The sequence below is a fragment of the Oncorhynchus mykiss genome, chromosome 7, assembly GCF_057628025.1.
Source record: "Oncorhynchus mykiss isolate SJ-2025 chromosome 7, ASM5762802v1, whole genome shotgun sequence".
NCBI lineage: Eukaryota > Metazoa > Chordata > Actinopteri > Salmoniformes > Salmonidae > Oncorhynchus > Oncorhynchus mykiss.
This window is the reverse complement of record NC_143028.1, coordinates 78,220,974-78,246,389: the sequence shown is the minus strand read 5'-3', so window position 1 is coordinate 78,246,389 and position 25,416 is coordinate 78,220,974. Positions and strand designations below refer to the sequence as shown.

The 25,416-nt window shown below is 44.4% G+C and overlaps 1 protein-coding gene across 2 annotated transcripts; it reads right to left on the bottom strand.

Moving 5' to 3' along the window:
• Window positions 1-2,313: 2,313 nt before the first annotated feature.
• nicn1 (nicolin 1) lies at window positions 2,314-23,860 on the bottom strand. Of its 2 annotated transcripts, XM_036984241.2 has the most exons (8): window positions 23,408-23,860; window positions 23,150-23,233; window positions 11,485-11,630; window positions 9,706-9,879; window positions 6,521-6,634; window positions 6,252-6,320; window positions 3,537-3,641; window positions 2,314-3,258 (listed from the first exon to the last, which is right to left on the bottom strand). In XM_036984241.2, exons 3-8 carry the CDS (start codon window positions 11,614-11,616, stop codon window positions 3,217-3,219), a joined length of 636 nt encoding a protein of 211 aa, XP_036840136.1. In that variant the 5' UTR covers window positions 11,617-11,630; window positions 23,150-23,233; window positions 23,408-23,860; the 3' UTR covers window positions 2,314-3,216. The 2 variants fall into 2 exon arrangements, with proteins under 2 accessions (XP_036840136.1, XP_036840135.2); XM_036984240.2 differs by lacking the exons at window positions 9,706-9,879; window positions 11,485-11,630; window positions 23,150-23,233; window positions 23,408-23,860 and adding an exon at window positions 9,205-9,343.
• Window positions 23,861-25,416: the final 1,556 nt, after the last annotated feature.

The following is a 25,416-nucleotide window of genomic DNA, read 5'->3' as shown; positions in this document are numbered from 1 at the left end:
CCTGTTCTGTTAAACCTTAAGATTTTCTGGTTCTTTAAAGCCTTAGTTTATTTTGCTTAGATGCTTCTCCCCTGTAATACCGTAGCCTCTCTCTGTGTAATACTGTAGCCTCTCTCTGTGTAATACCGTAGCCTCTCTCTGTGTAATACCGTAGCCTCTCTCTGTGTAATACCGTAGCCTCTCTCTGTGTAATACCGTAGCCTCTCTCTGTGTAATACCGTAGCCTCTGTGTAATACCGTAGCCTCTGTGTAATACCGTAGCCTCTCTCTGTGTAATACTGTAGCCTCTCTCTGTGTAATACCGTAGCCTCTCTCTGTGTAATACTGTAGCCTCTCTATGTGTAATACCGTAGCCTCTCTCTGTGTAATACCGTAGCCTCTCTCTGTGTAATACTGTAGCCTCTCTCTGTGTAATACTGTAGCCTCTCTATGTGTAATACCGTAGCCTCTCTCTGTGTAATACCGTAGCCTCTCTCTGTGTAATACCGTAGCCTCTCTCTGTGTAATACCGTAGCCTCTCTCTGTGTAATACCGTAGCCTCTCTCTGTGTAATACCGTAGCCTCTCTCTGTGTAATACCGTAGCCTCTCTCTGTGTAATACCATAGCCTCTCTCTGTGTAATACCGTAGCCTCTCTCTGTGTAATACCGTAGCCTCTCTATGTGTAATACCGTAGCCTCTCTCTGTGTAATATAGATCCATTCAACCTTTCTTGTTTCACCTACTGGAAGAAAAAAAAAGGTAGAAAGAATTGCATGAAATATTACTATTTTTTTAACCTTGTCAGCTTCGGGGATTTGATCCAGTAACCTTTCGGTTACTACCCACTAGTCTACATGTAGTACATCAAGGCCATTCTAATAACTTATCAGGGGTGCTTCACAAATGGTGCCCTATTTTCTATATAGTACATTACTTTTGATCAGAGCACTATGGGACCTTGGTAAAAAAATAAAAAAAATAAGTGTGCACTATATAGGGCAGTGGTTCTCAATCCTGGTCCTGGGAGTTGTTGACTTGAATCAGGTGTGTAGTGCTAGAAGAAAAACTAAAATGGGCACCTCTTTGGGTCCCCGGGACAAGGATTGAGAACCACTGATATAGGGGAATAAGGGCGACATTTGGGAGAGAGGTCTTTCCAGGTCTAGTCATCTGAATTAAGGATTGCAGTGCAGATTCATGACCCGGAAATGTGCCATCTGTCCATAAATAACTGCTCTCTCTCTCTCTCTCCATTAGACAAGTTTTGTGGAGGAGGAATAATGATCTGGGGATGTTTTTCATGATTCAGTCTAGGCCCCTTAGCCTAGACTGGGCTAAGGGAAATTTCTACAGAACGCAATTACATCTTAGACAATTCTGTGCTTCAATCTTTGTGGCCATTTTCTGTTTCAGCATGACAGCAAGGTCCATACAGGCATTTTTTGTCGAGTTCGTGTGGAAGAACTTGACTGGCATGCGCAGAGTTCTGACCTCAACCCCATAAAACAACTTTGGGATAAATTGGAACACCGACTGCGAGCCAGGCCTAATCGCCCGGCACTAATACTCGTGGCTGAATTGAAGCAAGTCCCCGCAGCAATGTTCCAACACCTAGTGGAAAGCCTTCCCAGAAGAGTGGAGGCGTTGTAGCAGCAAAGGATGGACCAACTACATATTAATGCCCATGATTTTGGAATGAGATGTTCGACGAGCATGTGTCCACATATTTTTGGTAAGGTAGTGTATCTTCGAAAGGAATCTGTACATCCAGGACAGACAGACTGCAGAACAGGGACCTCCAATATTTTATATCCAGGACAGAGAGACTGCAGATCAGAGACCTCCAATATTTTACATCCAGGACAGACAGACTGCAGAACAGAGACCTCAAAAATGTCATAGATACTGCCACTGACACACCCTGGAAAGATAAAGGCCCTGGTTGAAAGAGATGCACTGTATGGGGTGTCTTCAAGAGATTTCTACTTTCTCTAAAGGTCGTCAGTCGAAAAGACACAAAAACAGAGGGGAGGAGAGAGCTTTCTACTTGATATATTACCAGGAGTTGGGAGAGAGATTCGTACTGCAGTCTATTAGAGAGAAAAGTCAAGCCCTACATCAGTCTACCCATGTGTCCCAAATGGCACTATATTTCCCTACATAGTGCACTTCTTTGGACCAGAACCCATAAGGCTCTGGTCAAAAGTAGTACACTATGTCGAGGATAGGTGGCCATTTCTGGTGTAAATCCCCTCTGAGTCAATGTCTCTCTCTTACCCCCTGGGGGGGCGATTCCGATTGGAGCAAAACAAGAGAATCTTTTGAACTTTGCTTTTTTGGAATTGACATTTATTTAATTAGTTCCGTAAAAGACCGACCTAACGCTCTAACAGTTGGTTGCTTGCAGGATACAGGAATATCATTGGGATATAATAACAGAGCCTATGTGTTGAATGAATGACTTGCTATATGAGCATGAATGATGTCATCTTATACAGCCACTAATACATAGCATAACGATTCCTTCACTTCTTTCATAAGTACAACGTTGATGTAAATTGTTTGCATTGAAGGGAAATGAGACATTCATAATTATTCATGAATAACTTACAATAAGAGAATTGTAGACAGAACCCCAGCCAGCATGCTATATCCTATCCTCCAGAGTGGCGCAGCGGTCTAAGGGACTGTATCTCAGTGCTAGAGGCGTCACTACAGACCCTGGTTAGATTCCTGGCTGTATCACAACCGGCCGTGATCGGGAGTCCCCGTGTCATCCCGGTTAGGGGTTGGCCGTCATTGTAAATAAGAATAACTGACTTGCCTAGTTAAATAAAAAGGTCACTTGTTTTTTTTTTTTATCGAAAAAAAGAGAATTGGAAACCACCCAGAACCCCAGCCAGTATGATATATCCACATCTCAGATAGTTAGTTAACAGTGGCTCCTTGGTCTCATTCAAGAAGCACTACTGTCCTCATCTGGCTGAAGGCCACCATGCATCTCACTTCCATTGGACTTGTATAATAAACAAAGTTACAATCATGAGTGGCAAAGGTGGCCTAGGTGTTAAAAAAAAAAAAAAATCACAAATAAATATACTTTTTTTTATACTTTTCAGAAAACTTAAATATAACATCGTCAGGCAATTAATCAAATACACGTTGGGAGAGATAACAATGGTGATCTTCACATTTGACCAACACCATGTAAAATTAACCTCCAGTCAAGTCCTTGTTAAGTGAAGGACAACAAGTTGATATCGTAGCAGCCATCAACCTGCCCAGAAACACAGAAGAAAGAATGAACATTAAACGAGTCGACCGTAAACCAGCTGAAAACAAAATGGAGTCGATACCAACGGACAAAGACTTGGGTCCAGGATACTAATGCAGAGATGTTTGGATTGAAACATTGTTTAACCAATAAATTAAAAAAAGTGGTGAAGCATACAGGTCCCTTCTTTTACTTTCTAGATCTTTCTCTCCCACCACCTCAGGAAAAGTGATGTGCACGTTTGACTCCATGTGTAAATAAACAATACGAACACGTCTTACATCGAAGCGGCCTATGGAAGCAGTGGTCTGGTTGGTCTGCATGACCTCTGTTAACGCCCACATCTGCTGAATACTGGAAGATACCGTCTGAGGATCTGGAAGACCCTAGAGATACAACAAAACAAAAAATATTGTAACGGATATTATTTTCTCTTTTATGTAGCCATGTTGTATAAAGGGCTAGTGTTTTTCTAAAAGTAATTGACCAGGAAGATGGCTATCCGTGTTCGTCTGAGGATCTGGATGACCCTAGAGACACAACAACATAATACATACTGTGTTTCCATATTCTCTTTTATGATGTGTTTTATAAAAGGTCTTTGACCAGTAAAACGGAGAACTTCTCCCAGAAGAAGACAGTTTTTGTGTGTGGAGGAGAATGCCTAATACAGCCCCTGCACTCCCTTATGGTCAGGATTTGGAATGATGAAGTCATGAAGATCTTCCCAGTGACCTGAAAGATGCCATCATCGTCACCATCTTCAAGAAAGGGGACAGGTTGGACTGTGGCAACTACAGCGCGTTCCCCTTCTTGCCACCGCAGGATAAACAGACTCCTATCCCAAAGAACAGTGGATTTCAACCCGGCAGAGGAACTTCAGACTTGATATTCTCAGCCCGTTGACTCCAAGAGAAGCTCCAGGAGCAGAGACTATGGCAATCACTAACTCAGAGGAGGCTGCTGCCTACACTGAGACGCAATTTATTGATTTCACCTTTCTTTAACCAGGTAGGCCAGTTGAGAACAAGTTCTCATTTACAACTGCAACCTGGCCAAGATAAAGCAAAGCAGTGCAACAAAAACAACAACACAGTGTTACACATAAACAAATGTACAGTCATTAACACAATACAAAAGTATATATACAGTATGTGCAAATGAGGTAAGATTAGGGAGGTAAGGCAATAAATAGGCCATAGTGGCAAAATAATTACAAATGAGCAATTAAACACTGGAGTGATAGATGTGCAGAAGATGAATGTGAAAGTAGAGATACTGCGGTGCAAAGGAGCAACAAAATAAATAAATAACAGTATGGGGATGAGGTAGTTGGATGGGTTATTTACAGATGGGCTATTTACAGATAGGCTATGTACAGGTGCAGTGATCTATGAGATGCTCTGAAAGCTAATGCTTAAAGTTAGTGAGGGAGATATACGTCTCCGGCTTCAGTGATTTTTGCAATTCGCTCCAGTCATTGGCAGCAGCAGCAACTGCTTTTTGTTTTATGTTGCTCTGTCTGTATGCTACGTCTTGCTTGTCCTATGTTGCTCTGTCTGTATGCTATGTCTTGCTTGTCCTATGTTGCTATGTCTTGCTTGTTCTATGTTGCTATTGTCTATATTGTAATTGTTTTTAATAACCTGCCCAGGGACTGCGGTTGAAAATTAGCCGGCTGGCTAAAACCGGCACTTTTACTGAAACGTTGATTAATGTGCACTGTCCCTGTAAAAATAAAAAATAAACTAAACTAAACTAAACTGGAAGGAAAGGTGGCCAAAGGAGGAATTGGCTTTGGGGGTGACCAGTGAAATCTACCTGCTGGAGCGCGTGCTACAGGTGGGTGCTCCTATGGTGACCAGTGAGCTGAGATAAGGCGGGGCTTTACCTAGCTAAGACTTATAGATGACCTGGAGGGATCCCTAAGAGGGAAATGATAATGGACTACGAGGGATCCCTAAGAGGGAAACAATATTGGACTATGAGGGATCCCTAAGGGGGAAATGATACTGGACTACGAGGGATCCCTAAGAGGGAAATTATACTGGACTACGAGGGATCCCTAAGAGGGAAATGATACTGGACTACGAGGGATCCCTAAGAGGGAAATGATGCTGGACTACGAGGGATCCCTAAGAGGGAAACAATATTGGACTATGAGGGATCCCTAAGGGGGAAATGATACTGGACTACGAGGGATCACTAAGGGGGAAATTATATTGGACTACGAGGGATCCCTAAGAGGGAAATGATACTGGACTAAGAGGGATCCCTAAGAAGGAAATTATACTGGACTACGAGGGATCACTAAGGGGGAAATTATATTGAACTACGAGGGATCCCTAAGAGGGAAATGATACTGGACTACGAGGGATCCCTAAGAGGGAAATGATACTGGACTACGAGGGATTCCTAAGAGGGAAATGATACTGGACTACGAGGGATCACTAAGAGGGAAATGATACTGGACTACGAGGGATCCCTAAGAGGGAAATGATACTGGACTACGAGGGATCACTAAGGGTGAAATGATACTGGACTACGAGGGATCCCTAAGAGGGAAATGATACTGGACTACGAGGGATCCCTAAGGGGGAATTGATACTGGACTACGAGGGATCCCTAAGAGGGAATTGATACTGGACTACGAGGGATCCCTAAGAGGGAAATGATACTGGACTACGAGGGATCCCTAAGGGGGAATTGATACTGGACTACGAGGGATCCCTAAGAGGGAATTGATACTGGACTACGAGGGATCCCTAAGAGGGAAATGATACTGGACTACGAGGGATCCCTAAGAGGGAAATGATACTGGACTACGAGGGATCCCTAAGAGGGAAATGATACTGGACTACGAGGGATCTCTAAGGGGGAAATGATACTGGACTACGAGGGATCCCTAAGGGGGAAATGATACTGAACACTGGAATACAGTCTATAAGGGCTGATAGTTCTACTGAAGAGAACCAACTGGTTGATAAGAGCCATACCTGTAAATCACACAGTTGGTCCACCTGTGTGAGGTCTGACAACCAATCAGGAATGTCCCACTCTGAATCCTGGAAGAAGAGTGAATGAATGCACTTTAAAATTGTGGAAATATCTTAATTGGCAGTGTTTCTCAACTCCACAACTCAGGTAACACCCCCAACCTTAGCCAGTTATGCTGCAGTCCTGGTGATCAGAGGCACAATGATTGTGGTTTCTTTCTATTTGATCATACAGTACAACCCCCTCTATACATTTTTAAGAAACTTACCTCGTTTAAACAGGGGTGTATTTTGATGTCCTCCACGCTGAAATTCAGCCAGGCTGATGACGGCTGTCGTAGGATCAGTCTCACTGAAGTCACATTGTCTGGTTCAATCAGCATCTAACAACCATAACACACATACTGAACCAATCAGGAAATACGACTTCCACAAATTATGTAAATGAGCTTAATTGCTACTTGAATTAAGCCAAACTATAATTTGGTTAACCTCCAAGATCAGCTTACCAAAAACTAAGCAAACCTGAGCTGTGATGCTTAAAAAAAAAAAAAAAGCAAGATACATTTACAGAATGTGAATGCATTGGCTTTGTGTTACTCATATCACAGCAAGGTTTCTTAAGGTTCATAATGAAATGGCTCAGGAGCATTTGGTGATGAATATTTTAGCCTGATGTACAGTACAAATAAAGCCTTCATCAGAATATACCTCCTAATGTCTTGACCTGTTCTGCTATAGCTCTTCACCCTTCCTCTTTCCATATTATATGACCTTTACCACCTTTTATAATTAAACTACCCCCCCACCCCCTATCACCCTCTCTCTCCCCCACCCTCTCTCTCCGTCCTCACCCTCTCTCTCCGTCCTCACCCTCTCTCTCCGTCCTCACCCTCTCTCTCCGTCCTCACCCTCTCTCTCCGTCCTCACCCTCTCTCTCCCCCATCCTCTCTCTCCGTCCTCACCCTCTCTCTCCGTCCTCACCCTCTCTCTCCGTCCTCACCCTCTCTCTCCGTCCTTACCCTCTCTCTCCATCCTTACCCTCTCTCTCCGTCCTCACCCTCTCTCTCCGTCCTCACCCTCTCTCTCCGTCCCCATCCTCTCTCTCCGTCCTCACCCTCTCTCTCCGTCCTCACCCTCTCTCTCCGTCCTCACCCTCTCTCTCCGTCCTCACCCTCTCTCTCCCCCACCCTCTCTCTCCGTCCTCACCCTCTCTCTCCGTCCTCACCCTCTCTCTCCGTCCTCACCCTCTCTCTCCGTCCTCACCCTCTCTCTCCGTCCTCACCCTCTCTCTCCCCCATCCTCTCTCTCCGTCCTCACCCTCTCTCTCCGTCCTCACCCTCTCTCTCCGTCCTCACCCTCTCTCTCCGTCCTTACCCTCTCTCTCCGTCCTTACTCTCTCTCTCCGTCCTCACCCTCTCTCTCCGTCCCCATCCTCTCTCTCCGTCCTCACCCTCTCTCTCCGTCCTCACCCTCTCTCTCCGTCCTCACCCTCTCTCTCCGTCCTCACCCTCTCTCTCCGTCCTCACCCTCTCTCTCCGTCCTCACCCTCTCTCTCCGTCCTCACCCTCTCTCTCCGTCCTTACCCTCTCTCTCCGTCCTTACCCTCTCTCTCCGTCCTCACCCTCTCTCTCCGTCCTCACCCTCTCTCTCCGTCCTTACCCTCTCTCTCCGTCCTCACCCTCTCTCTCCGTCCTCACCCTCTCTCTCCCCCATCCTCTCTCTCCGTCCTCACCCTCTCTCTCCGTCCTTACCCTCTCTCTCCGTCCTTACCCTCTCTCTCCGTCCTCACCCTCTCTCTCCGTCCTCACCCTCTCTCTCCGTCCTCACCCTCTCTCTCCGTCCTCACCCTCTCTCTCCGTCCTTACCCTCTCTCTCCGTCCTCACCCTCTCTCTCCGTCCTCACCCTCTCTCTCCCCCATCCTCTCTCTCCGTCCTCACCCTCTCTCTCCGTCCTTACCCTCTCTCTCCGTCCTCACCCTCTCTCCGTCCTCACCCTCTCCCTCCGTCCTCACCCTCTCTCCGTCCTCACCCTCTCCCTCCGTCCTCACCCTCTCCCCCCGTCCTCTCTCTCCGTCCTCACCCTCTCTCTCCGTCCTTACCCTCTCTCTCCGTCCTCACCCTCTCTCTCCGTCCTCACCCTCTCTCCGTCCTCACCCTCTCCCTCCGTCGTCACCCTCTCCCCCCATCCTCTCTCTCCGTCCTCACCCTCTCTCTCCGTCCTTACCCTCTCTCTCCGTCCTCACCCTCTCTCTCCCCCATCCTCTCTCTCCGTCCTCACCCTCTCTCTCCGTCCTCACCCTCTCCCTCCGTCCTCACCCTCTCCCTCCGTCCTCACCCTCTTCCCCCATCCTCTCTCTCCCCCCTCACTATCTCCCTCCCTCACCCCCTCTCTCTCGCTCGCCCTCTCTCCCTTTCTCTCTCCCTCTCCCCCTCCCTCACCCCCTCTCTCCCTCCCTCCCTCACCCTCTCTCTCTCTCCCTCACCCCCTCTCTCTCCCTCCCTCCCTCAACCTCTCTCCCTCACACCCTCTCTCCCTCCCTCACCCTCTCTCTCCCTCACCCTCTCTCTCCCTCCCTCCCTCACCCTCTCTCTCCCTCACCCTCTCTCTCTCTCCCTCACCCCCTCTCTCTCCTTCCCTCACACCCTTTCTCTCCTTCCCTCACACCCTCTCTCTCTCCCTCACCCCCTCTCTCTCCCTCCCTCCCTCACCCCCTCTCTCTCCCCCCCTCACCCTCTCTCTCCCTCCTTCCCTCAGCCTCTCTCCCTCACCCCCTCTCTCTCCCTCCCTCACCCTCTCTCTCTCTCCCTCACCCCCTCTCTCTCCCTCTCTCCCTCACCCTCTCTCTCTGTCCCTCACACCCTCTCTCTCCCTCACCCTCTCTCGCTCTCCCTCACCCCCTCTCTCCCTCACCCTCTCCCCCTCTCTCTCTCTCTCTCTCTCTCCCCTAACCTGTTGACGGTAGACAGAGCAGTAGTCTTGTGAACCCTCTTCAGTATGTGGGCTGGGCATCAGACAGTGGTTCCTCAGACATGTGGTCCATTTAGCAGCCCCCTCACCCTCTCTCTCCCCCTCACCCTCTCTCTCCCTCACCCTCTCTCCCACTCTCTCTCTCTCTCCCTCTCTCTTTCACCCTCTCTCCCTCACCCTCTCTCTCACCCCCTCTCTCTCCCTCCCTCACACCCTCTCTCTCTCTTCCTCACCCCCTCTCTCTCTCTTCCTCACCCCCTCTCTCTCCCTCCCTCCCTCACCCCCTCTCTCTCTCCCTCAAAACCATCTCTCTCTCTCCCTCAAAACCCTCTCTCTCCCTCACCCCCTCACCCCCTCTCTCTCCCTCACCCCCTCTCTCTCTCACCCCCTCTCTCTCTCCCTCACCCCCTCTCTCTCTGTCTCCCTCTCCCCCTCTCTCTCTGTCTCCCTCTCCCCTTTCTCTCTCTCTCTCTCTCCCCTAACCTGTTGACGGTAGACAGAGCAGTAGTCTTGTGAACCCTCTTCAGTATGTGGGCTGGGCATCAGACAGTGGTTCCTCAGACATGTGGTCCATTTAGCAGCCCCCTCCCCATCTCTCCTCAGTAGACGCACAGACACGTATGCTGTGTAGTAGTTCTTAAAGGAGATCTCCTGGATCTAGGAGTGAATAAGACACAGATTATATATACAGTACCAGAAAAAAAAAATGTTTTTGACACACCTACTCATTCCAAGGTTTTTCTTAATGTTTTCCTATTTTCTACATTGTAGAATAATATTGAAGACATCACAACTATGAAATAACACAGATGGAATCAGTCACCCTTTGCCTTGATGACAGCTTTGCACACTCTTGGTATTCTCTCAACCAGGTTCACCTGGAATGCTTTTCCAACAGTCTTGGAGGAGTTCCCACATATGCTGAGCACTTGTTGGCTGCTTTTCCTTCACTCTGCGGTCATACTTATCCCAAAACATCTCAATTGGGTTGAGGTCGGGTGATTGGGGTGATTGTGGAGGCCAGGCCATCTGATGCAGCACTCCATCACTCTCCTTCTTGGTCAAATAGCCCTTACACTGCCTGGAGGTGTGTTGGGTCATTGTCCTGTTGAAAAACAAATGATAGACCCACTAAGCGCAAACCAGATGGGATGGCGTATCACTGCAGAATGATGTGGTAGCCATGCTGGTTAAGTGTGCCTTGAATTTTCAATACATGTCAAATTTCCACCGGTCTAATGTCCATTGCTTGTGTTTCTTGGCCCAAGCAAGTCTCTTCTTCTTATTAGTGTCCTTTAGTAGTGGTTTCTTTGCAGCAATTCGACCATGAAGGCCTGATTCACACACAAACTCTGTGAAGCATTTACTTGGGCTAATTTTTCTGAGGCTGGTAACTCTAATGAACGTATCTTCTGCAGCAGAGGTAACTCTGGATCTTCCTTTCCTGTGGCTGTCCTCATGAGAGCCAGTTTCATCATAGCGCTTGATGGTGTTTGCGAATGCTCTTGAAGAAACTTTCAAAGTTCTTGAAATTCTCTAGATTGACTGACCATCATGTATTAAAGTAATGATGGATTGTTGTTTCTCTTTGCTTATTTGTAGCTGTTCTTGCCACAATATGGACTTGGTATTTTACCAAATAGGGGTGGTATACAGAAGATAGCCCTATCTTGACACAACACAACTGATTGGCTCAAACATTTTAAGGAAATAAATTCCACAAATGTACTTTTAACAAGGCACTCCTGTTAATTGAAATGCATTCCAGGTGACTACCTCATAAAGCTGGTTGAGAGAATGCAAAGAGTGTACAAAGTTGTAAGGCAAGGCAAAGGGTGGCTACTTTGAAGAATCTCAGATATAAAATATATTTAGATTTGTTTAACACTTTTTTTGGGCTACTACATGATTCCATATGTGATATTTCATAGTTTTCATGTCATAGTTTTATGTAGAAAAAAAGTAAAAATATGGAAAAACCCTGGAATGAGTAGGCGTGTCCAAACTCTGTACTGGTGCTGTATGTTACAGCATGTGGACAATGGTTGAGTTGCAATGATGTCTAGCTTGAAAGTTGTAGAAAAGCCCGGCCTCGAAGGAAGCCACTTTGAGCTTCAGAGGAGATTTCGAAGTGACTCAGTTTGAAAGAAAAATAGCCTACTTCACATAGCCTATCATTTGACCAAGTGTGTGGAGGAAAACACAGTGTAGAAAAGAAAAAAGAAAAAATAGTAAAATGACCGTCAGGTTTTATTGACTCACGTTGACAGTCTGTCCTATAGGAAGTGTAACGTCTATGACATAGACACCGGGACGAGATGAATCAGTCTCAGCATCTCCAATCTGCAAGGTGACAGTAGGCTTCACGGTACAAGGGACGGTGTTTACGCTCATATTATTAGCTACTCCTGTTGAAAGATTAGGGATGTGATCAGTACAGGGAACAGTGTTGACACTCATCTTAATACTCCTGTTGAGAAAGGAGTCAGCAGCAGAATCAAGCAACATACTGCAGAGACCTTAATCCAACACGTGTGGATCTCTTGGCGTAACGGCTAAGGTGGTCGACTGCCACTGGACCTGGCCTCCCTGAATTTGTTACAATATAAATCTGGGATGTGATGAGGAGGACAAGCTATAAAAAACAGGGAAATCATGGGTGTATTCATTAGTCGAACACTGTAATGAAAAAGTTTTGCAACGAAAGTGAGAGTATCTATTGGATAAATTCAAGGTACGTAGGTCCCTCCAAGTTTGGCTCCGTTTGGTTCCTAGTGGTTCCTACACCCCAAGATTTTGTGTTTGGGACCGGGGAGGTTAGCATTTTTGGGGGGGGTATGATATTTGTGTGTCTGTAACTTTCTCACTCATCATCGTTCACAATGTTTAGGGATGATCTGTAATCATGGTAGCATCCACATTAATGTAGAAGTTTTTATAAACATATTCTATTCTTATTTACAGTAACAGTGACTCCAAAACGTAACAATAAATAATTCACCATTCATTGCTATTGGGCTAATTCACCCTCTATTTTTTTCATTACTATTGGGCACAAAATAATCTGAAACACAACCACAACAAAACAGCAAATGCATCCAACAAGTTTGCTCAAGCTTGATGTAACCATTGCATGCTAGGAATATGGGACCAAATACTTTTCACTACTTCAATCCACATGAGTGAATTTCTCCCAATACTTTTTTGTCCTCAAAAAACGGCCTTAAATGGGGGGGGGGACTATGTACAAAAAGTGTTGTAATTTCTAAAAGTTTCGCCCGACATGGATGAAAATACCCTCAGATTTAAAGCTGACAGTCGTCACGGTAACCTCATAGTATCATTTCAAATCCAAAGTGCTGGACTACAGAACCAAAACAACACAAAATGTGTCACTGTCCCAATACTGTTGTGTCACTATCCCAATTCTGTTGTGTCACTATCCCAATACTGTTGTGTCACTGTCCCAATACTGTTGTGTCACTATCCCAATACTGTTGTGTCACTGTCCCAATACTGTTGTGTCACTATCCCAATACTGATGTGTCACTGTCCCAATACTGTTGTGTCACTATCCCAATACTGATGTGTCACTGTCCCAATACTGTTGTGTCACTATCCCAATACTGATGTGTCACTGTCCCAATACTGTTGTGTCACTGTCCCAATACTGTTGTGTCACTATCCAAATACTGATGTGTCACTGTCCCAATACTGTTGTGTCACTGTCCCAATACTGTTGTGTCACTGTCCCAATACTGTTGTGTCACTATCCCAATACTGATGTGTCACTGTCCCAATACTGTTGTGTCACTGTCCCAATACTGTTGTGTCACTATCCCAATACTGTTGTGTCACTATCCCAATACTGTTGTGTCACTGTCCCAATACTCTTGGATTATTGTATTTACCACCTACGGCTGCAAATATTGAGGGATCTTATTCTACTGCTTTTCCTCATAAAAATCCACAAAATCACCGATTTGGCAAATCATTGTACGCATGTTAGGCTACACATCATGACATATATAGAGACAAATTACAGACAGTAGCCTACAAGTAGCAAAATATAACTAAGTTGGTTGAACATGAAATGTAGGCTATTTAAATATGTTTGAAATAGGCCTATAGCCTAGACTTCCGCTTACTATTTTACTGCAGTCATCTCATATGAAGCATATTTTATTTTATACGTTGCTGGTTTGTATCAACCGCAAAGAAAACTTTTTATTTGTAGTCAACTTTGTTCTGAAGTTATTTGGCGGTCACAGAGAGATGGATAAAACCCAAGTGATTTTATATTTAACGGAGATCTCCGGTGGTTTAAAAGCATCTGGCGACGCGCGTTAACTGTTCTAGAGGTGGTCTGAGGGTGGCGCTACATTACCACCGTTGTCAAGTGCAACGTTAAGAACGATGGATTTGGGAAACAACTTATGAGATTTAACGATGCTCCCACGCAAGTTCTAAGGATGAACTTAGCCCTAAGATGATTTTTGGGAAACCTGATCTGTTTCTATTTGGATAAATGTAATTTAAAAAAAAAAATTATAATAATTGAATTCCAGATAAATCAGGACATATCATGTGATGATTGAGCAGGAGAATCATGCTTACATCTGCTATGACATGCTCATTGCCCACCCTCCCAAAAGCCTTGAGGGGATGAGAGGGCATAGCCTATGGGTTCGTAGCTTCAACCCTCCCAAAAGCCTTGAGAGGATGAGAGGGCATAGCCTATCGGTTAGTAACTTCAACCCTCCCAAAAGCCTTGAGGGGATGAGAGGGCATAGCCTATGGGTTCGTAGCTTCAACCCTCCCAAAAGCCTTGAGGGGATGAGAGGGCATAGCCTATGGGTTCGTAGCTTCAACCCTCCCAAAAGCCTTGAGGGGATGAGAGGGCATAGCCTATGGGTTAGTAGCTTCAACCCTCCCAAAAGCCTTGAGGGGATGAGAGGGCATAGCCTATGGGTTCGTAGTTTCAACCCTCCCAAAAGCCTTGAGAGGATGAGGGCATAGCCTATGGGTTAGTAGCTTCAACCCTCTCAAAAGCCTTGAGGGGATGAGAGGGCATAGCCTATGGGTTAGTAGCTTCAACCCCGCAGCGCGCACACACACACACACACTTTCTTTGTTTGTACTTTTCCATATTATGTCCATCTTTGATATACTACCCAGGAAAGGGTTAAATAATAATAATAAGTTTATAAAACACTAATAACACACTCCTAATATTGAGTTAAATATCCTTCTTTAACCTGTCTCCTCCCTTTCATCTACACTGATTGAAGTGGATTAAATTAGGGATCATAGCTTCCATCTGGATTCACCTGGTCAGTCTGCGTCGTGGAAAGAGCAGGTGTTCCTAATATTTTGTCCACTCTGTGTATGTCGCTTTTGAAAAAAGGCTTCATGAAATCTCAGATAGTATATTAACCATTTCTGAGACTCACTTAGATAATACAGCAGTAGCAATAGAAGGATATAACTACAATAGAAGAGACAGAAATATTTATGGGGGAGGTGTTGCTGTATATATATATATATATATATATATTCAGAGCCATTTCTCTGTTATGCAGAGAAGCTCTTATGTCACGTGTAATTGAAGTGTTGTGGTTGCAGGATCACAGGCCTCATCTGAAGCCTATTATTTTGGGGTGTTGCTATAGACCACCAAGTGTTAACAGCCAGTATCTAAATAATGTGTGTGAAATGATTGATAGTGTATATGATGTAAACAGAGAGGTCTACTTTCTTGGGGACCTGAATATTGACTGGTTTTCATCAAGCTGTCCGCTCAAGACGAAGCTTCTCACTGTAACCACAGCCTGTAATCTGGTCCAGGTTATTAAATCAACCTACCAGGGTGTTTACAAACACTACGGGAACAAGATCATCTACATGTATTGATCACATTTTTAGAGCCTTGTACCCATTGGATGCAGTGATCACAATATAGTGGCTATATCCAGGAAAGACAAAGTTTTCCGAAGCTGGGCCTAAAATAGAGTATAAGAGATCTTGAAGTGACTCTTATAAGGATGATGTTAAAAATGATTGTTGGTCTGATGTGTTCAAGGAGGAGCATCCGGACGCTGCACATTATTCATTTATTGAAGTGCTACTTCCAATTATTGACAAACATACACCTGTTAAGAAACTGACTGTTAGAACTGTTAAGGCTGGATTGATGAGGAATTGAAAAACGGTATGGTTGAAAGAGATGCTGCAAAAGGGAGTGGCTAATAAGTCTGGCTGCACATCTGACTGGCTGACTTACTGCAAACTGATCAATGATGAGACTAAACTCAAGAAAAATAACAAAAAACATGTATTAAGAAGCCAAGATCGATGATATAAAGAATGATGGGAAAAACACTTGAGTACTTTGACTGAAATTATTGGGCAGAAAGACAAATTCAACTCAAGTTCCATCTTTCATCAAATCAGTTGGCTTATTCAACACAAAACCAGTTGATGTTGCCAATTATTTGAATGACTACTTCACTGGCAAAGTGGGCTAACGTAGGCAGGAAATGCCAACAACGAACAGTGAGCCGTCGTATTCATGCATAGCAAAATAATAATTCCAATTTTATGTTTGAATTTTGTAAAGTTAGTGTGGGAGAGGTGGAAAAATGGTTGTTATTGATCAATAAAGACAAACTTCCTGGCACTGACAACATAGATGGAAAGCTACTGAGAAGGGTAGCTGACTCTATAGCCACTCCTATCTGTCATACCTTTAATGTGAGCCTAGAGGAAAGTCTTTGTCCTCAGGCCTGGAGGGAAGCCAAAGTCATTCCACTACCAAAGAGTGGTAAAGTGGCCTTTACTGGTTCTAACAGCAGACCTATCAGCTTGCTGCCAGCTCCAAGCAAACTGTTGGGGGGGGGAAATGGTGTTTGACCAAATACAATGCTATTTCTCTGTAAACAAATTAACAACACACTTTCAGCACAATTATAGAGAGGGGCACCCAACATGTACTGCACTGACACAAATGACTGATGATTGGTTGAAAGAAATTGATAATAAGAAGATTGTGTGGGGCTGTACTGTTTTCAGTGCAGCCTTTGATATTATTGACCAAAATCTCTTGTTGAAAAAAAGTCACGGGTTATGGCTTTTCAACCTCTGCCATATCATGGATTCAGAGCTACAGTATCTATCTAATAGAACTGAGAGAGGGTTTTCTTTAATGGAAGCTTCTCTAATGTTAAATATGTTAAGTGTGGTGTACAGCAGGGCAGCTCTCTAGGCCCTCTACTCTTTTCTATTTTTACCAATGACCTGCCACTGGCATTAAAATAAAGCAAGCGTGTCTATTTACGTTAATGATTCAACCCTATCACAGCTAGTGAAGTCACTGAAACCCTAAATAAAGAGTTGCAATCCGTTTTTAGAATGGATGGCCAGTAATAAACTGGTCCTGAACATCTCTAAAACTAAGAGCATTGTTTCTGATACAAATCATTGCCTAATATCTAGACCTCAGCTGAATCTGGTAATGAATGATGTGGTTGTTGAACAAGTTGAGGAGACTAAATTACTTGGCGTTACCTTAGATTGTAAACTGACATGGTCAAAACATATAGATTACATGGTTGTAAAGATGGGGAGAGGTCTGTCTGTAATAGAGAGAAGGGGAGAGGTCTGTCAGTAATAAAGAGATGGGGAGAGGTCTGTCTGTAATAAAGAGATGGGGAGAGGTCTGTCTGTAATAGAGAGAAGGGGAGAGGTCTGTCAGTAATAAAGAGATGGTGGAGAGGTCTGTCCGTAATAAAGAGATGGGGAGAGGTCTGTCTGTAATAAAGAGATGGGGAGAGGTCTGTCTGTAATATAGAGAAGGGGAGAGGTCTGTCTGTAATAAAGAGATGGGGAGAGGTCTGTCTGTAATAAAGAGATGGGGAGAGGTCTGTCCGTAATAAAGCGATGGGGAGAGGTCTGTCTGTAATAAAGAGATGGGGAGAGGTCTGTCAGTAATAAAGAGATGGGGAGAGGTCTGTCAGTAATAAAGAGATGGGGAGAGGTCTGTCTGTAATAAAGAGATGGGGAGAGGTCTGTCTGTAATATAGAGATGGGGAGAGGTCTGTCTGTAATATAGAGATGGGGAGAGGTCTGTCTGTAATAAAGAGATGGGGAGAGGTCTGTCTGTAATAAAGAGATGGGGAGAGGTCTGTCTGTAATAAAGAGATGGGGAGAGGTCTGTCATAATAAAGAGATGGGGAGAGGTCTGTCTGTAATAAAGAGAAGGGGAGAGGTCTGTCTGTAATAAAGAGATGGGGAGAGGTCTGTCTGTAATAAAGAGATGGGGAGAGGTCTGTCAGTAATAAAGAGATGAATGGAGGTCTGTCATAATAAAGAGATGGGGAGAGGTCTGTCTGTAATATAGAGATGGGGAGAGGTCTGTCAGTAATAAAGAGATGGGGAGAGGTCTGTCTGTAATAAAGAGATGGGGAGAGGTCTGTCTGTAATAAAGAGATGGGGAGAGGTCTGTCTGTAATAAAGAGATGGGGAGAGGTCTGTCTGTAATAAAGAGATGAATGGAGGTCTGTCATAATAAAGAGATGGGGAGAGGTCTGTCTGTAATATAGAGATGGGGAGAGGTCTGTCAGTAATAAAGAGATGGGGAGAGGTCTGTCTGTAATAAAGAAATGGGGAGAGGTCTGTCTGTAATAAAGAGATGGGGAGAGGTCTGTCATAATAAAGAGATGGGGAGAGGTCTGTCTGTAATATAGAGATGGGGAGAGGTCTGTCAGTAATAAAGAGATGGGGAGAGGTCTGTCATAATAAAGAGATGGGGAGAGGTCTGTCTGTAATAAAGAGATGGGGAGAGGTCTGTCTGTAATAAAGAGATGGGGAGAGGTCTGTCTGTAATAAAGAGATGGGGAGAGGTCTGTCTGTAATAAAGAGATGAATGGAGGTCTGTCATAATAAAGAGATGGGGAGAGGTCTGTCTGTAATAAAGAGATGGGGAGAGGTCTGTCTGTAATAAAGAGATGAATGGAGGTCTGTCATAATAAAGAGATGGGGAGAGGTCTGTCTGTAATAAAGAAATGGGGAGAGGTCTGTCAGTAATAAAGAGATGGGGAGAGGTCTGTCAGTAATAAAGAGATGGGGAGAGGTCTGTCTGTAATAAAGAGATGGGGAGAGGTCTGTCTGTAATAAAGAGATGGGGAGAGGTCTGTCTGTAATAAAGAGATGGGGAGAGGTCTGTCTGTAATAGAGAGAAGGGGAGAGGTCTGTCTGTAATAAAGAGATGGGGAGAGGTCTGTCTGTAATAAAGAGATGGGGTGAGGTCTGTCTGTAATAAAGAGATGGGGAGAGGTCTGTCTGTAATAAAGAGATGGGGAGAGGTCTGTCTGTAATATAGAGATGGGGAGAGGTCTGTCTGTAATAAAGAGATGGCGAGAGGTATGTCAGTAATAAAGAGATGGGGAGAGGTCTGTCTGTAATAAAGAGATGGGGAGAGGTCTGTCTGTAATATAGAGATGGGGAGAGGTCTGTCTGTAATAAAGAGATGGGGAGAGGTCTGTCCGTAATAAAGAGATGGTGAGAGGTCTGTCTGTAATAAAGAGATGGGGAGAGGTCTGTCAGTAATAAAGAGATGGGGAGAGGTCTGTCAGTAATAAAGAGATGGGGAGAGGTCTGTCTGTAATAAAGAGATGGGGAGAGGTCTGTCTGTAATAAAGAGAAGGGGAGAGGTCTGTCTGTAATAAAGAGATGGGGAGAGGTCTGTCTGTAATAAAGAGATGGGGAGAGGTCTGTCAGTAATAAAGAGATGAATGGAGGTCTGTCATAATAAAGAGATGGGGAGAGGTCTGTCTGTAATATAGAGATGGGGAGAGGTCTGTCAGTAATAAAGAGATGGGGAGAGGTCTGTCTGTAATAAAGAGATGGGGAGAGGTCTGTCTGTAATAAAGAGATGGGGAGAGGTCTGTCTGTAATAAAGAGATGGGGAGAGGTCTGTCTGTAATAAAGAGATGAATGGAGGTCTGTCATAATAAAGAGATGGGGAGAGGTCTGTCTGTAATATAGAGATGGGGAGAGGTCTGTCAGTAATAAAGAGATGGGGAGAGGTCTGTCTGTAATAAAGAAATGGGGAGAGGTCTGTCTGTAATAAAGAGATGGGGAGAGGTCTGTCCGTAATAAAGAGATGGGGAGAGGTCTGTCTGTAATAAAGAGATGGGGAGAGGTCTGTCATAATAAAGAGATGGGGAGAGGTCTGTCTGTAATATAGAGATGGGGAGAGGTCTGTCAGTAATAAAGAGATGGGGAGAGGTCTGTCATAATAAAGAGATGGGGAGAGGTCTGTCTGTAATAAAGAGATGGGGAGAGGTCTGTCTGTAATAAAGAGATGGGGAGAGGTCTGTCTGTAATAAAGAGATGGGGAGAGGTCTGTCTGTAATAAAGAGATGAATGGAGGTCTGTCATAATAAAGAGATGGGGAGAGGTCTGTCTGTAATAAAGAGATGGGGAGAGGTCTGTCTGTAATAAAGAGATGAATGGAGGTCTGTCATAATAAAGAGATGGGGAGAGGTCTGTCTGTAATAAAGAAATGGGGAGAGGTCTGTCAGTAATAAAGAGATGGGGAGAGGTCTGTCAGTAATAAAGAGATGGGGAGAGGTCTGTCTGTAATAAAGAGATGGGGAGAGGTCTGTCTGTAATAAAGAGATGGGGAGAGGTCTGTCTGTAATAAAGAGATGGGGAGAGGTCTGTCTGTAATAGAGAGAAGGGGAGAGGTCTGTCTGTAATAAAGAGATGGGGAGAGGTCTGTCTGTAATAAAGAGATGGGGTGAGGTCTGTCTGTAATAAAGAGATGGGGAGAGGTCTGTCTGTAATAAAGAGATGGGGAGAGGTCTGTCTGTAATATAGAGATGGGGAGAGGTCTGTCTGTAATAAAGAGATGGGGAGAGGTATGTCAGTAATAAAGAGATGGGGAGAGGTCTGTCTGTAATAAAGAGATGGGGAGAGGTCTGTCTGTAATATAGAGATGGGGAGAGGTCTGTCTGTAATAAAGAGATGGGGAGAGGTCTGTCCGTAATAAAGAGATGGTGAGAGGTCTGTCTGTAATAAAGAGATGGGGAGAGGTCTGTCAGTAATAAAGAGATGGGGAGAGGTCTGTCAGTAATAAAGAGATGGGGAGAGGTCTGTCTGTAATAAAGAGATGGGGAGAGGTCTGTCTGTAATAAAGAGATGGGGAGAGGTCTGTCTGTAATAAAGAGATGGGGAGAGGTCTGTCCGTAATAAAGAGATGGGGAGAGGTCTGTCTGTAATAAAGAGATGGGGAGAGGTCTGTCAGTAATAAAGAGATGGGGAGAGGTCTGTCTGTAATAAAGAGATGGGGAGAGGTCTGTCTGTAATAAAGAGATGGGGAGAGGTCTGTCTGTAATAAAGAGATGGGGAGAGGACTGTCTGTAATAAAGAGATGGGGAGAGGTCTGTCTGTAATAAAGAGATGGGGAGAGGTCTGTCTGTAATAAAGAGATGGGGAGAGGTCTGTCTGTAATAAAGAGATGGGGAGAGGTCTGTCTGTAATAAAGAGATGGGGAGAGGTCTGTCTGTAATAAAGAGATGGGGAGAGGTCTGTCAGTAATAAAGAGATGGGGAGAGGTCTGTCTGTAATAAAGAGATGGGGAGAGGTCTGTCTGTAATAAAGAGATGGGGAGAGGTCTGTCTGTAATAAAGAGATGGGGAGAGGTCTGTCTGTAATAAAGAGATGGGGAGAGGTCTGTCTGTAATAAAGAGATGGGGAGAGGTCTGTCTGTAATAAAGAGATGGGGAGAGGTCTGTCAGTAATAAAGAGATGGGGAGAGGTCTGTCCGTAATAAAGAGATGGGGAGAGGTCTGTCTGTAATAAAGAGATGGGGAGAGGTCTGTCAGTAATAAAGAGATGGGGAGAGGTCTGTCTGTAATAAAGAGATGGGGAGAGGTCTGTCTGTAATAAAGAGATGGGGAGAGGTCTGTCCGTAATAAAGAGATGGGGAGAGGTCTGTCTGTAATAAAGAGATGGGGAGAGGTCTGTCAGTAATAAAGAGATGAAGGGGGGTCTGTCATAATAAAGAGATGGGGAGAGGTCTGTCTGTAATATAGAGATGGGGAGAGGTCTGTCAGTAATAAAGAGATGGGGAGAGGTCTGTCAGTAATAAAGAGATGGGGAGAGGTCTGTCTGTAATAAAGAAATGGGGAGAGGTCTGTCAGTAATAAAGAGATGGGGAGAGGTCTGTCTGTAATAAAGAGAAGGGGAGAGGTCTGTCTGTAATAAAGAAATGGGGAGAGGTCTGTCAGTAATAAAGAGATGGGGAGAGGTCTGTCTGTAATAAAGATATGGGGAGAGGTCTGTCTGTAATATAGAGATGGGGAGAGGTCTGTCTGTAATAAAGAGATGGGGAGAGGTCTGTCCGTAATAAAGAGATGGGGAGAGGTCTGTCTGTAATAAAAAGAAGGGGAGAGGTCTGTCTGTAATAAAGAGATGGGGAGAGGTCTGTCATAATAAAGAGATGAGGGGAGGTCTGTCTGTAATAAAGAGATGAGGAGAGGTCTGTCATAATAAAGAGATGAGGAGAGGTCTGTCTGTAATAAAGAAATGGGGAGAGGTCTGTCAGTAATAAAGAGAAGGGGAGAGGTCTGTCAGTAATAAAGAGATGGGGAGAGGTCTGTCTGTAATAAAGAGATGGGGAGAGGTCTGTCAGTAATAAAGAGATGGGGAGAGGTCTGTCAGTAATAAAGAGATGGGGAGAGGTCTGTCTGTAATAAAGAGATGGGGAGAGGTCTGTCTGTAATAAAGAGATGGGGAGAGGTCTGTCTGTAATAAAGAGATGGGGAGAGGACTGTCTGTAATAAAGAGATGGGGAGAGGTCTGTCTGTAATAAAGAGATGGGGAGAGGTCTGTCTGTAATAAAGAGATGGGGAGAGGTCTGTCTGTAATAAAGAGATGGGGAGAGGTCTGTCTGTAATAAAGAGATGGGGAGAGGTCTGTCTGTAATAAAGAGATGGGGAGAGGTCTGTCAGTAATAAAGAGATGGGGAGAGGTCTGTCTGTAATAAAGAGATGGGGAGAGGTCTGTCTGTAATAAAGAGATGGGGAGAGGTCTGTCTGTAATAAAGAGATGGGGAGAGGTCTGTCTGTAATAAAGAGATGGGGAGAGGTCTGTCTGTAATAAAGAGATGGGGAGAGGTCTGTCTGTAATAAAGAGATGGGGAGAGGTCTGTCAGTAATAAAGAGATGGGGAGAGGTCTGTCCGTAATAAAGAGATGGGGAGAGGTCTGTCTGTAATAAAGAGATGGGGAGAGGTCTGTCAGTAATAAAGAGATGGGGAGAGGTCTGTCAGTAATAAAGAGATGGGGAGAGGTCTGTCCGTAATAAAGAGATGGGGAGAGGTCTGTCTGTAATAAAGAGATGGGGAGAGGTCTGTCTGTAATAAAGAGATGGGGAGAGGTCTGTCTGTAATAAAGAGATGGGGAGAGGTCTGTCTGTAATAAAGAGATGGGGAGAGGTCTGTCAGTAATAAAGAGATGGGGAGAGGTCTGTCTGTAATAAAGAGATGGGGAGAGGTCTGTCCGTGATAAAAAAATATGCTCTGTATTTTTTTTTTACATCACACAGGTTCTAGTTTTATATTATGTTGATTATTGTCCAGTCATATAGTTAAGTGCTGCAAAGAAGGCCCTAGTCAAGTATTGTAATCAGAGCGCTAATATTAACACCATGCATTCCAGTCTCTCTTGAGTTGAGGAAAGACTGACTACATCCCTTCTTGTTTTTATAAGAAACAGTAATGTGCTAGAAATGCTTAATTGTTTGCATAGTCAATTTACACACAGCACTGACAGCACTCAAATCTAACACAATTTTTTCAAACATCACCAAACTCAACTGATATTTACATTTTGATGGCTTTATGAAAATCATACAACACTAACCTTGGTTTATGGCTGCAACGCAAATATGATCAACTTCAGCACCTTGGACAGCGAACTAGCCCCGTCTGTGTGGCTGCGGCAAAGCTAAAAGACAGTTACATAACACTCAGATTGCAATGATCACTGAATTGAGCTCATTCAAATAAATCATTATTGGGTGAGACAGGTTGGGAGGAAAAAGGCGAATGTAAAGAAAGCTGACAAGCCAGCTAACGTTTGCTATATACGCTAGCAAGCTAGCTAACGTTAGCTACTCACCGCTGATTGTGGAGTTAGCGGTAGCTAGCTAACCACCAAACTAGCAACCAGTTGGACCGTTTTCCTTCCCCTCGGATGTCAATATAGAACAGCAAGGGTTGCTAGATATCGATGTCCTAGCTTACTGTGTTGTGTGTGCACTGTTTTCCCCTCGGTTACAGACGGCGAAATGACTGTAAAAACAGTTCTAGACGTCGCCGTAGGCCTAGCAGTGGGCATGCTGCCAATGAATTTACCATTTCCTGAATGTGTAACTATGGCGACTCCAGATATTTAAAGGAACAGCGTCACAGCAACAAAAAAAAAAACGGAGATATGGGATGACGTCCCCACAATTGGCTAAATCAATCGCAAAGTTGAGACTGCAAAATGTATCCATGACGTGCCAATGATATCTGATCACCCATGGTTTCAATACAAATACAGATAAATGGCCCTGCAGAGCTCCATCTTGGGTTGGTAATAACTAGACTAGATGTAGGTGTAACAGGTGTGAAACTGAAGCAATCAGCAGTGGGCTTTCATCTTCCCTAGCATTTATCCATAGCACTTGCTTAGAAATTAGAGCCAGTTTAGGGGTTGATTAGGCTATACTGTGAGTGAAGGAAATATGAAATTGATGCACTGTGTATTTAGAAGAGCACCCAGATAGCACAGGCAGGGGGCGGCATTGCTCCATGGTTTGAATTCAGCTTGTTTCGATGTGGTTCTTTCTCTTGCTTCTTCCCCTCTCTATCTCTCTAACTCACTCTATTTCATCCCCTCTCTCTCTGATGGTACACTATCATACATTCTGGTCATGCATGTCGTTTATTGTTCAGAGGGGAGCATTTCAAAAGCAGGTCTTTCTTTAATACCTTGGAACCTTGGAACCTTGGAACCTCAACTACAGTAAAACAACAATACTTCCCAGATGGTGAAGGCTGAGGGATGTCTTCTGGGCCTAGCTACCCGTTTTATCTTAGAGCCACACATTTATGCCTCAGCAGCATGGAGAGGACAACCTCTCCTCATTCCCCTCTCCCTCTCTTCTCTTTCTACTCTCGGTCTCTCCTCTCGCTCTCCTCTCCTCTCCTCTTTCTCTGTCATCAAAGTAGGCAGCAGATCACAGTGTGTTTTACAACAGGCAGAACAAAGCCAAGCAGAGCAGGGGATGTATGATAGCAGAGCACCCCTAGAGAGAGAGAGAGACAGAGAGAGGAAGGGAGGGAGAAAGAGAGAGGAAGGGAGGGAGAGAGAGACACTTCCCTGTGATGCTGAACACAGCCCTGCTAGGAACACCCGCTGAGAGGGACACCTCAGAGGAATGACCAGACTGTGTTTTTGTTTGTCAAATCAAATTGTATTTGTCACATGTTTCGTAAACAACAGGTGTTGACTAACAGTGAAATGCTTACTTACAGACCCTTCCCAACAATGCAGAGAGAAAGAAAATAGATAAACAATAGACAAGTATTACCACGTTAAAGTAAAGTAATCATAAATAGACAATGAGTGACTTGGCTATATATGAGAGGTACCAGTACAGTGTAATGGTAACTTGGCTATATATTAGAGGTACCACCAGTACAGAGTAATGGTAACTTGGCTATATATGAGAGATACCAGTACAGAGTAATGGTAACTTGGCTATATATGAGAGGTACCAGAAGTACCAGTACAGAGTAATGGTTACTTGGCTATATATCAGAGGCACCAGTACAGTGTGTGTACTGTATATGTGTATATCGGAGGGGTTGGAAGACAGAACACACATTTCCATCATATATGGAAAAATTAAGTATATTTTATTAAATAGGAAAAGTAAAGCAATTTGAATTTACAGTCTTCAAGAGATGTCTCGAAATTAGTTTGCTTCACTCTTCAAATATTGTAAAATCTCCAGGTTTCTGGCTTCTGTACTCCTGACCTTGATTGGCCTATTTTGAATTACTTGATGAGCCCAAGTTTTAAATATCTGTATTTCCACATTTCCTTAATTGCAATCGACAATAGTTACTGCCATTCAA